The 13,936-nt window shown below is 36.7% G+C and overlaps 1 protein-coding gene across 1 annotated transcript in view; it reads right to left on the minus strand.

The window, feature by feature from the left end:
• Positions 1-12,929, minus strand: part of LOC107654309 (E3 ubiquitin-protein ligase RNF43-like) — a 109,801-nt gene extending 96,872 nt beyond the window's left edge. The window contains exon 1 of the mRNA XM_016441334.1: positions 12,661-12,929. Within this exon, the coding sequence (XP_016296820.1) occupies positions 12,661-12,900 (240 nt within the window). The 5' untranslated portion in view covers positions 12,901-12,929. The remainder of the gene's footprint in view (positions 1-12,660) is intronic.
• Positions 12,930-13,936: the final 1,007 nt, after the last annotated feature.

Raw genomic sequence — 13,936 nt, forward strand, 5'->3', positions numbered from 1 at the left:
AATCACAGCACACACTGGCCCAGCTAACCAATCACAGCACACACTGGCCCAGCTAACCAATCACAGCACACACTGGCTCAGCTAACCAATCACAGCACATTTCGTATTTCAGAAGGCGGGCCTTCATTTGATACAGGAACTATTCGAGCCGTTCATGCCAGACTGGGGAGAGAGGTGTTGTAATAATGTAAAATATGTGAAAAATGTGTTTTTCGAACAACCTAGTATGAGAGCCTGTTCTAGTACACCCCCAAAACAACATCAAGACTTTGTAAAAGAGCATAATAGGACCCCTGGGATAAACAAAAGCCCATTAGCATGTTTAGCTGCTGTTTGCTGTGTGTACGGTGTGTGTACGGTGTGTGTAATGCGACGCAGGGCTGGTGGAGCCGCTCTAACAGACTGTTTGCCTGAAAACTCCAGAGGAATGTGTTGTATAACATGCCACTGACAGACACAAATACATCCCAGCATACCTTTGTCTTCTAATGACTAAAACAAGAGACCGCGGCCCAGTGACTTTAAGAGCTTTGCCATGCATCCCCTCCACTTCAACCACACACACACACACACACACACACACTTACCTAGCTAAACTAAACCAGGACAGACACTCCTGTTCAAAAGTTAGGGGTCGGTAAGATTTTTAAATACTTTTATTTAGCATTAAATTGATCAAAGGGTACATTAATGACATTTATAATGTTACAAGAGTTTTATATTTCAAATAAATGTTTTCAAATACATTTTCTATTCATCTTGAAAAGAAATGGATAACAGTTTCAATAAAAATATTCAGTTTTCAACATTGGTAATAATCAAATGTTTCTTGAGCAGCAAATCAGCATATTAGAATGATTTCTGAAGATCATGTGACACTGAAGACTGGAGTAATGATGCTAAAAATTCAGCTTTGATCACAGAAATAAATTACATTTGAACAGATATTCCCATAGAAAACGGTTATTTGAAATTGTGATAATATTGCACAATATTACAGGTTTTACTGTATTTTTTAACAAAAACAATAGCCTTGGTGAGCAGAAGAGACTTCGTTCAAAACCATTAATAAAACTTTTGAATGGTACAGTAGTGTGAACTTCAGACTTTTATTTGTAATGTTAATGAAGGCAACTATAAGTGCATAAACCAGAGGTGACCAAATCATGATGAGCTTTGATTTGGCCGCCATCCCGTAAGTAAGTAAGCAAATAAGTAAATAAGGAATGAATGAGATACGAAGATGCATGTGAAGATGCAGATGTTATGTTTTCCCCTATTTTTTATGTATGTATGCATATGTGCTTATTCATTCATTTTATTTTAACGTTATTTTCTTTTATCTTTGCATTGAAATGTAAAAAATAATATAATTGAGTTTAATAAAAAAAAAAAAAAAAAGTAAAATATATTTAATTTTGTAATTATTTAAAAATGTAGTAAATTTAATACATTTTAAAATAATATAACTGCAACAATATTATGCAATATTTATTTTTGGCTCACTGTCCTTCAGTCAAGTCAAGTTCTTAAGGAAGTCCTGTATAATTAGGCTGGTTTAGCATCTTCACGTCCACCAGACACGATCGGATGCATTTATTAGCACTAAATAAAAGGTTGCTGAGTGCAGTCCTTCGATATTTCCAAGAAACAAATAAGCTGAATAACAATAATCTTTTATTGCAGAGTTCTCACCAACAACCGCAACACCGCTCCGAGCCAAACGTTTGACTGTCTGACAGTAATTGAGTGAAATTTACTGTTGAAGCTGGTGAATGTGTTACAGAAGCGCTGCTTTGATGACGGCATGTGAACTTACACACGGATCTTCTCAGAGAGTATTCAGCGCGCTGACAGACTGTGAGCTAAAGCACGCCGTCAACACGATAAAACTCAGAGAAGCAGCATCCTTTCCATGCATTCATCCTCTTAAAGGAACACTCCACTATTTTTGAAAATAGGCTCATTTTCCAACTCCCCTAGAGTTAAACAGTTGAGCAGACCCGGAGATCGGCTGAATGGATTCGAAAACGGTAAAATTCAACTGTTTAACTCTAGGGGAGTTGGAAAATGAGTCTATTTTCAAAAATAGTGCAGTGTTCCTTTAAAAAGTATCACCGATTAAAAGGGAACACCGGCCACATTACAACCTCAACTGGAGTTGCTGCATGAAGACAACATAAAAGGAAACTGTAAAAGCATAAGGAAAAATCCTCACAAAGATCACAGCCAAGTGTTAGTGATTGGAAATTCCCCCTGTAAACGATTCAAAGACTCGCTGATAAATATGTAAAGGAACAGACAACACACACCTGCTGATGGAAACGCTGAGCTCACAGCTCCCGTCTACAGCCGAAAGATGCATTTCATGCATTAATTGCTCATTTAACTGCAGCAAAAATGTTTCACAGTGAAATCTGGTTAATAAGTTTAAACAAATATAAAACAACAACAGCATGTTAAGATTTAAAACCAATGGATAAAGCAAACCAAAATGTAAAAGTGAAACACTGCTTAAACCAGCGTTAAAGGTGTCCTTAAAGGGACAGTCCACCCAAAAATGACAATCCTGTCATCGTTTACTCATCTTCATGTCATTCCAAACCTCTATGGGTTTCTTTCTTCTGCGGAACACAAAAGAAGATATTTTGAAGAATGTTGGTAAACAAACAGTTTCCGTTCCCATTGACTTCCACAGAATTTTTTGACATACTACGAAAGTCAATTGAACCCAAAACCAGCAGATTCTTTCAAATATCTTCTTTTGTGTTCCACATATTAAAAAGTCATACAGTTTTGAAATTACACGAGGACGATCCTTTTAACCAGGAGGTTTAAAAAAGATATAACCCCATGGTTAACTGTACATATCTCTAGTAAAAAGCCTATTAGAGAGTTAAATGAGGGATTATAGTGTTCATATAGAGTTTTAATATGGATTTACACAAGAGTCAACAGAGGATTAATCAGGCTTTTACAGGTAGTTAACAGTTCAAAACCACCACAGGCCAATCATTTGTGAAATCTCAACGCGGGACATGCTACGACACACACTTTAATCAGCTTCATAAAAACAAATCCAGAGTCCCTTCCTGTTCCTCTCGTCTTCATTCAAATCATCAAGAATTCCACAATGACACAAAGGAAACAACAAGCTATTAGTAGGCCATAAAAGCGTGTCATCTGATTGGCCCACGTTTTGATTCAAGCAGCAGCGATGGTACTGTGACCCCAATCATATACTGCAACAGCCTGTAACGTCTGCTAGCCTTCAATACAACATCCTACAAATCGCTGACACAGTTAGCAAATGCTAACGCTGGCACTCACAGGGTCTAATTTTAGGGCGAATGATGTTGCAGAAAGCACACGCAATGTGGTTTGCATTCACTCACATTACTGAAGTAACTGTTATAAAGTCCAGACGTGTGGTAGTTTTGTTCCAGCATTGTTCTGTGTTCACAATGCAAATCAGGACCTGAAACAATTAGTTACTAAACAAACTAATGATCATTTTCATATTATGCAGAGGAAATGTCATTGCTCAGATGTTGCTCTTTAAAAGCTCAGGACATTTACTCAAACACTTCTTCTCCAACAATTCCCGAGGAGAAATAAGAAGAAACAAAAATGAGTCAATAGTTGATGTATAACAAGTATACAGAGCTCATATTAAAAGCTAAAATTAATGTGGACAGCAACCTAGATTCAGTGTTATTTTAGTATTATTTATATACTATTATAGAATTTAGAAATATTACAAATTATTTCTATATTATTCAGATACTATTATAGAATTTATTAATATATAAAAAAAATCATATTTCAGTTTTCATTTTATTTTTTTTATTTTGTTGTGATGTTGTCATCTTTTACAAATATTTTTATTTTGATATATCTTTAATAGATTTTTTTTATTTAATTTTTAGTTTCAGTAATTTATTTGTTTTCTTAAACTTGTCTAACTTGTCAGTTAGTTGGCAAGGCAGCATTTCTAAATTTAACATTTCTAAACATTTTTTTATATTTCTTTTAAATTTAAGTTTTTCGTCTAATATTTTTATTTTATTTCAGTTCATTTTAATTGTGAAATGTACTGATTTCTGAGTGAAAATTTGTTTCTACACCAAATTAATGTGAACAGCAACCCAGATCCATTGTTATTTTATTATTATTTATATACTATTATTGAATATAGTAAAATTACAAATGATTTATATTTTATTTAGGCACTATTTTACAATTTATTAATATTATAAATATTTTTATATTTTCAGTTTTCCTTTTAATTTTAGTTTAGGTTTTAGTGATTTTGTTGATGTTGTCATTTTTTAAATATTTTTCAAATTTATTTTTATTAAATATTTTTATTCCTATATATGTATTTCATTGATTTTTATTTCAGTTCTAGTTTCAGTCATTTACTTGTTTACTTGTCTAACTTTTCAGTTAAGTGGCAAGGCTGCATTTCTAAACATTTTCAATATTTCTAAAGTTTTTTTCCCCCATTGTAAGGTTTTCATCTAATATTTGTTTTATTTAATTGTGAAATGCAGCAATTTCTTTCTGAGTGAAAATTGTTTTTACACCAAATTAACGTGGACAGCAACCCAGACCCAGTGTCATTTTAGTATTATTTATATACTATTATAGAATTTATAAAAAAAAAACAAACATATTATTTAAATATTATTATCGAATCCATTAATATTAAAAATATTAAAAAAATATTTTTATATTTTCAGTTTTCATTTTAATTTTAGTTTAACTTTTAGTAATTGTTGTGATCATTTATTTTAAATTTTTTAAATATTTTTATATATTTTTTATATTTTACTTTCATTGATTTTTATTTGTTTTAGTGTTTATTAATGTTAATACCTCAACATAAGCTTGTTTATTTCAGTTAGTTGACAAGGCAGCATTTCTAATGTTCACATTTCTAAACCTTTTTCAACTTTCGAGCTTTACGTTTTTCATCTAATATTTTTTTAATTCGGTTTTATTTCAATGAAAGAAAATTACTCTTTCAGTTTTTCTACTACAAATTTTTACATTTTATTCAGTGCCTTACTTTCCATATCTTTGTAATTAATTGTGAAGTTTACCTATTTCTGAGTGAAAATTGTTTCTACACCAAGTTTTTGTCAGAACAGATCTTTGATCTTGGGAGAACCCGATGAGAAATGTTTGCGTTTATGCTGAGATCTCTTCTGAAACTCAAGAGGAGACACGAGAGATTTTTTAGAGATGAGAGCAACATTAGGAGACTAAAGCAAAAGCTTTCAATTTGCAGACTGGAAGACAAACATCAACAGGTCGGGAGCCGAGAGGAGGGGCGGGCTGACGGACAGACAGCCTGTTATCAGTTTCCAAGAGGGAAATATAGACAGGAAAGCCATCTGAATGAGGGGAGGGGAGGCCTATCGGAAGTGCAGAGTAAACAAGCTCCTTTTTAATCATCTAGACTCACGTTTTCAACCTAACGCTTTGATCTCGTACTCCATTAACGCATCCATCCCAGCCTCCCTATCATCCGTCCTCCTGAGAGATCAGACAGGACAGGAGATTGTTTAGAAGAAAAGTGGAGAGTTACACGATAGATACGAGGCTGCCAAGACGTCGAGTGCACCTGCTCGGCTAATTCTAACGTCTGCGGTCACGCTCGTCGTAATCCAATAAGCCATTTCTGTAGAGGTCACACGAGATCAGTTGATGATGGTAAAGGTTAGGTGAGAGCTGGGCTGGTGGTTTGATCAGATCATACATCATAAGTAGTTATTTTTGCTGAAAACTGAATGAAAACATATGCATATATACAGTATAAAAATTTTGTGGGTCTGTAAGATTGTTTTGTTTTCAAAAGAAGTCTCTTCTGCTCAGCAAGGCTGCATTTATTTGAAAATACAGTGAAAACTTTAAAAGTGTGAAATATTGTTGCGATTTAAAATAGCTGTTTTCTATGTGAATATATTGTAAAATGTAATTTATTCCTGTGATCAAAGCTGAATTTTCAGCATCATTACTCCAGTCTTCAGTGTCACATGATCTTCAGAAATCGTTCTAATATGCTGATTTGCTGCTCAAGAAACATTCCTGATTATTATCAATGCTGAAAACAGTTGTGCTGCTTCATATTTTTGTGGAAACCGTGATGCATTTTATTCACAGATGAATAGAAAGTTCAAAAGTTCAGCATTTGTTTGAAATAGAAATCGTTTGTAACTTTATAAATGTCTTTACTGTCACTTTTGATCAGTTTAATGCATCATTTCTGAATAAACACATTCATTTCTTTCACTTTTGAATGGATTTATTTACTGCAATATAAGCAGAAGAGCAAAATCTCTACCGAACCCATTTCACCCAGCACTACTGTAGGTAAGAGGATCTGATCTTAGATCCGTAGCTTCAGTCAGGGGCTCAGTATAACCTGATAGCGCTCTTTGTGAGTGTTTACAAAGGTTAAGCTAACCTCTCCTCCACGAAGCGCCAAACAAACGGGGAGGGAAGAAGGAAGAAACTAATCTAATAGACTTAGAAGGAAAGCACACTCTTTAAAATGGGTTAGCATCGTTTAATTGACCCACCAGAGGCTCAAACTGGACCCTCACAGCCACTGCTAGATTCAGAATCATGGAGTCAAACATTTGGAAATAAATTCTTCCCTCAACACTGGCCTCCATGCACCCAAAACATAAGCGTGACTGAAGTGTCCAAATGTGTCATTGCATTTTTGCTTTGCTTAAGTGTGCATGTGCATCTTCTTTACAATAAATGCTTTGATGTTTTTTTTTTTTATTTAATGCAATGCAATACATCCTGACATTTAAATATGGAAGCCCGTTTCCACCAAATAATAACAAATAAATAAATAAAAAAGATTATTGTGACTTCTCACAATTCAGACTTTTCTTGTAATTCTGTTTTATTTCTGCAATGAAAAAAAAAATTTGTGACTTTTTATCTCACAAGTCCAATGTTTTCCTCCTGGCAATTCTGTTTTGCTTCTGCAATGAAATAAAAAAAAAAGATAATTGCGACTTTTTATCTCTCAATTCTGACATTTTTCCTTGCAATTCGGTTTTGTTTCCACAAAATATTTTTAAAAATGCATTTGCGACTTCTCACAACTGACCCTTCACAAAGACCTGCCCCCCCTTAGTTACCGTTGCTACATCCGACCAGCCATGGCGCTCTCATGCCACACACCATGTTCTCACGCAGTGAAAAATACATGGCGGAGCAAAGAGGAAACTGACAACGTGCCAACAAACGAGACAAAGCAAGTATCAGCTTTCTAATTTTGTTAATTTTTTAAGAAATTCAAACAATAAATGCCGTTTTGTGGCTCTTTAATGTGTGGTGACAGACCACTGTAGCGTCTCAGTTCAAGCGGCACATGAACCGATCATCTCTTCCTCTTTACTAGTTATAGCACACAATACACATGAGTGAACATCAGAAGGTATCTTGTTTCAACCGCAGAAAGATGTCAATACACACTATTTTTCAAGTTGAAGTCCACCGACATTAATCTACTCTCCAGTCTGGTTTGTTTATCGGACAAAATAGCAGATTCTGTGTTATGATTGGTCAGATCGCCTGTCAATCAAACTCCCGGCGAAGGGTCAACTCAATTCTGACTTTTTTCCTCTCGCAATTCTGTTTTGTTTCACCAAAACAAAATTAGAAAAACTTAGCTGCGACTTTTTCTCTCACAATTCAGCCTTTTTTCTTGCAATTGCGAGTTAATATCTTGCAATTCTGAGTTTATATCTCTCCTTTTTTTCATACAAACAGAGTTGTGGGGAAAAAAGTCTGATTTGTGAGAAAGTCATAATAACCTTGTTTTTATCCTGTGGGGGAAACAAGCTTCCTAATTTATAATATTTATTCCATATTTAAATACATTTTGGGGGTCGCTGTGTTGCTTTGTTGGCATAAACAACACTAAAGACAAGTCTTTGGTGGTTTTTTGAAAAGTTGTTATGCTTACACTATGCATATGGATAGTTATGAAAGAAAATTGGTGTGGTAAAAAGACATCATGTCATACGTCTTACTGACATACAAATAGTACGTCTGTACTTGAATATTAGAACGAGATATATATATATATATATATAAAAATCTAATATATTTCTGGTTTAAACAGCAAAAGGTACCACTTGTGTCAAATCAAATTGCACATTTATAATTCAAAATAAACAGAGCACGTATGATCGGCATCCATTAAAGACCAGTGGCTGCGCCGAGAGGCCGTTTCTCCTTAAATAAAACATTTCCACCATCATCATGTCTGATCTTGTTTTTCTCTGCCTGTGATCCGCCGTCCGGCCCAGAAAAGCCAGTCAAATTTGGGTAGCGCCGCTCGCCAACCTGTGGCCTGGAGAAACAACATGCTTAGGAAGATCAAATGGGATGGGAGATGTGTAATTACTGGTGGTTATGAAAACTGGCTGTCATCCTCAACGTGGCGAATTCAGAGCCGCCCGAGGACAGCGAAGGCAGACACGCCTGGAAAAGCACTAATCCAGCACACTTAACTAAAGAGGCAGGCTGTTGCTTCACTTCGTTCAGTCTGGAGTTAAATACGGAGGCAAATGAACCATAGACTTTAGGGCCAGGTGACATATATGTTGAACCTTCACCATGTATTTGACTGGAAATATAACAATAAGCAACACTGAACATCATAATGATTTTAATGCACTTTTCATTTGGCTAAAAGATCATCATTAGACAAATTTAGCTATTTTTCCTCTGATTTTAGATTCCGTGAATCAGTTCAAACGTATGAAATTAATTCAGAACTCGATTTTAACCTTTTAGTAGTGTCATCACTACAAGCAGAATTTTTATTTATTAAAAGATCGAAAAAAGTTTTAGAAAAAAATGTCTAGAAAAATATTGTAAATATTCTTCTTTTCATTTGGTGATAAATGTTGTGGAAAACAGGCCTTGATATTTAAAAATGAGAGTTTTACTGTATTTAATTGTTTTAAAAATGTACATTGTTTTAGAAGAAAAATATGTTCTTCCTTGTGTTCATTTGGTGAAAAACATGATTGGGCCTTGATTAATTTAACAAGATTTGTTATGTATTTTAATGTAAAAACTATTTAAAAGCAAAAACATATAAATGTTCCAATATTTATTAAAACATAGAAAAAAAGATACAGTTTAAGAAAAACAAAATCTAGATATCAAAATTATTGTATTGTTCATTTGGTGAAAAATGTGGTGGGAAAGCAAGCCCTGATTATTTTAACTAGATTTTCACTATATGTTACTTTTTATATTAAACATTTTTAATGTAAATAGCAACAATGGACAATATATGTATTCCTAACACCGTGTCTACACTGGACAAGAGTGGCGCAGCGCGACAAAATACTATAGAACCACTGATCTATAATAGAGATTTATTATATATAGATCAGTCTATAGAACTCATTATAATCAGTGATGCTGTCTACACTGGATGCGGCGCGACACGACAAATCCCCGACAGTAAACTGCTGCCGCGTTCTATTTATGACGTGCTGACACAAATTTCAAATGATTTTCAATGGTCGCTTTGTTGCGTCCAGTGTAGACAGACTTTAGCTGATGCGGCACGGCGCGACCAGACAACTGTCGCGTCCGGTGTAGACACGGTGTAACGGTTGCCTGTTACATCCTACAGTACATATAATTTCACTTACCAAATAAACAGAGTAAGGAGAGATGACTGAGGACGATGGCGAATGATTTGCAGATCCTCAGTACCACTGACAAACATATAATCTTGTAAAATGTGTGGCAAGTCCTGCCGCTCCATAGTATAAACAGAGTACGTGCGATCGCGAACCTCGAAAGTGAAAGTGAAACTAAAAGTGATCGTGCATTCAAAAGCACGATACCAGTTTCAATGCCAGGTATAATAGCAGGAATGGGGTGGGCTCGATGCCGGCTCAACGATGGCATCGTCTATCGGCCCAACCCTAATATATATATATATATATACATACACACACACACACACATAAAGCAAGTACATAACATTTTCCAGATATTTATTAAAAGATTAAAAGTATATAGTTTTAGATGTATTTTTCCTTGTGGTCATGTGTTGTAAAACATTGTGGAAAACATGCATTTATTACCATTTTAACTAGATTTTTACTGTATGTAACTTTTTATATTAAACACTTTTGAATCTAAATAGCAAAAATACAATTAAAAACCCCAAGCAATTTCAAAGCAAATACATATAAATATCCAGATTTATATATCAAATATTGTCAAAAGACCAAAAAATATAGAGACATAATTCGTCCAGCCCTAGTGCACTCCATAATTTGATGCACTGCATACAAACATGCTATACAGTAGATCATTGGATATCATTCTTCCCAGCAGTAGATAAAAGCCGTAATGTTGAATTCATGTGGGCTGGCCAAAGGAAAAAGTGAGGGAAGAAAAGATAGAAACTTCCCCCTACCCCCACCTGCTTCTATCACTTTGTCCCCTAGAGGAAGGGAACATTATGCAGGAGGACGATGCGCCAAAGCAAGCCAGGCCTGTTTCAACAGGTTGGCACTGCAACAAAAAGCATCTGTCTGTTCGACACGCTCTCTATAAGCAAGAGACTGATACCCTTCTGTAAATCAAACACACGTGCATGCATTATCTTTCTGATAATTAGTTCTACTCAGCGGATGTTTCTTAACCAATGCAAAGCACTCGCTCAAATACAACTGCCACCTTCAGCGACTCGACACAGTTCACAAAACACCCTTTACAGAGCTTGAACTTTCAACCTTTGAGTTACAAACCCACAATGTTCTTTTGCATGGGCTTGCATTCATAATTTACACTTTGCATGTAGATACTAGTTACCGGCGGCATGAATAACACCTCAAAACATTTGTGATTTTGATAAAACGGCCTAAATAAACTCTCAGACTTACACTGAAGAGAGACCAGAATATCACAGAGATTTGAGGGTGGACTTTCCTCACTTGAAACAGTAAGAAACCACCTAGCAACCACTCAGAACACCTTAGCAACCACCCACAACACAGCGCATTTTGCACTCACACCGCTCACACTTTCTTAAGATAAAGCAAAAATGCAGCTACAACAGAACAGAGAAGCTAAATGCATTTTGCCAATAAAACAAATCTCCAGAAACACTTTTCTTCATCCGTGTCTAATGAAGCAATCATCTCTTAATGTGAACTGCTGTCAAATTCAAACGCAACCTCATCAAGCTGATCACAAACACGCACTGCACTAACAAAAAATCGGATTTAGTTTATTTTTATGATGCAATAACTCTTTCCCACAGGGATAAAGGCTTTCAAGATCCATTTACAGTTAGTGCATCCCCTCTGGCTTGATCTGGATGGCTCTTGCAGAGAATCACAGAACTCGCAGCCTTCAAAGCCCGAACATCTGGCAGTATGGCCTCAGAGAACAGACCTAACAGTTTACAACACCACAAATCTATCAGCTCCAATAAGACCCGGGCGGTTCTTGGCACTCACACAGATGCATTCGATGACTTCCCAGGTGAGTGATTCTGCATGCAAGACGACAACATGTACACTATGCCATCAGCAAACTCTATAGACTTCTGTTATTGATCATGCAAAGAGCTGCTGGCGTTTCTGGTACTATGTGACAAAACATCTATAGTGGCCACAAAATTATTATATATAATAGTTTGAAATAAGCAGAATGTGATTGCATTTATTCTGCCAAATGTTTTGTTAGAAGAGTGACAAATGACACTTTCTTTGATCTAATATCTAATGCAATGACATTCTGACAGTTTTAGGTGTCCAAATACTTTTTACATTCACTGTCTGCAAGTTAAAGCTTCCACGACCGAAAGTAATCATGCAAAGAATTGTTGGTGTTTCTGGTACTACATGACTTGTATCATGGCCTAAAAATTTAAATGAAAAGTCCAAAATAAACAGAAAGTTATTGCATTTTTAATTTGTTAACCGTTTTGTTAGAAGAGCATGCATGTGCTGTTTCTTTAGAACAAGTGCCACTTGCTTTGATCTAACAATAATGCATTGACTTTCAAACAGTTTTAAGTGTTGCTCAGTTGTCCAAATACTTTTTAGGGTCACTGTCTGCCAGTTAAAGCCTCCAAGACCAAAATGATCATGCAAAGAACTGTTTTCTGGTACTATATGACAAAACATCTACAGTGGCGCCAAAAAATAGTCAAAAATGAATGTGATTGTGCGCTTGTGCGGTTTCTTTACAATAAATGACACTTGCTTTGATCTAACATCTAATGCACTGACATTCAGACAATGTCAAAAGAGTCCAAATACTTTTTAATGCCAATGTCTGCCAGTTAAAGCCTCCAAGAGCAAAGATGCATGAGATACACAACTGTATTTCCTTACAGATCCTGCGTTGTTACCTTGACTCTATAAAGGGGTTTTCGCAGCAATGCAATAGAACCTCCATTTCAAGAACCTTTCAGTGAACAGTTCTTGAACCATTTTTCCCAGTATAAAGAACATTTTAAATAATCTAAAGAACCTTTTTCCACTACAAAGAATGGAAAATTCCAAGAAGATGCCAACAAAGAACATCAGTCCAATGCATGGCTAAAAAAACCTGAAAACATCTTCCAGCTCTTACCTGCATCAGTTTTCCTTCAGCATAGCCTGCGCTGTCCCCGGCGAACACCCCTTCTAGGGTGATTGGCCTGCTGGTGGGCTCCTGTTTCAGCAGTGACACCTTGATCATGGCTCGGGGTGCGGAGCGTTCGGACTCCACAGCAGCGGCTAGTTCCAGGCCCGTGTGGCCCAACGCCACCTGCAAGACAGCCATGAGCAGCCACGGCCAGAGCCCGGCCAATCGCCGCACAGGAACCCTCATTGTCCTGGCTGCAGCGGCGGGCCCCGGCCATACATGATGCACTGTCCACAAAGCTATCCGTCCAATCAGAGCTCAGATAAAAGACAGGAAAATCCTTAGAGGTCACTGAAACGGTCCAAAAAAAAACAGTGGCTTTTAGAGTGGGTAGGTTTTTTTTTGTGCTTTTTTTTTTAAAGCTCAGCAGGGTTGAGATTTGAAAAAATATTATTAACAATTTAATGGAACTTCAGTTGGTGACTGGCCTGTATCACTGACAGAACATGACTGACAGAGTGATTGACAGCGGACAGCCTCCTGGCGCGAGCATTGATTTAAACCACAAAAAGAGTTTAATATGATCGCCTAAAGGTCATTTCAATATTACAGATTTCCCCGTGGCATCCCGCGCGTCGTGATTGATAACGTGACGTCATAATGGCTCCATTAGTGTGCGGTGCGCCGCGTCCACTTCAAAGGATTCCAAACATTCCAGAATGTAGCAGGTTGTAGCAGAATCACCGTATCCGTCAATGCAACAATGTCTCAGTTATTCCACTCTGATCAAGCCGTAGAAAACACACGTAAAACAATCCCACTGTGAACGCCTGGAAATGTTTCCCATGCGGTCCAACGTTAAGAAAAAAATGCGACGGGGGGAAAAAAAACATTATCCAGATAAAACAAGAACTTCGCGGGAGCGATCGAAAACACTGTCAGGAGGGCGCCGTTTCACTCATTCCCATGTTCCTAAATGAATTAAGACTTCACAAACCTGTTCGACTCAGATTATATCTCCACAGATCCATGTCGAGAAATCCAATCACTTCAAGTGTAGAATCCGCACGCGCTGTCCCGAAGCCAGCAGGAACGCTGGGAAAGTTTAAAGTTGAGAGTGAATGCGAGTATGAGCTAGCGTGCGTGTGTGTGTGTGTACCTGCTGACTGTCAGCGAGGGCGGAGCAGAACTTATCCGACCCATTCAACGCGCGCGCGCGCACACACACACACACACACACGCACGTCAGGTTAATATATATATATTTTAAATTCTCTACATT

This window comes from Sinocyclocheilus anshuiensis, unplaced genomic scaffold, assembly GCF_001515605.1.
Source record: "Sinocyclocheilus anshuiensis isolate Anshui unplaced genomic scaffold, SAMN03320099.WGS_v1.1 scaffold163, whole genome shotgun sequence".
Lineage (NCBI taxonomy): Eukaryota > Metazoa > Chordata > Actinopteri > Cypriniformes > Cyprinidae > Sinocyclocheilus > Sinocyclocheilus anshuiensis.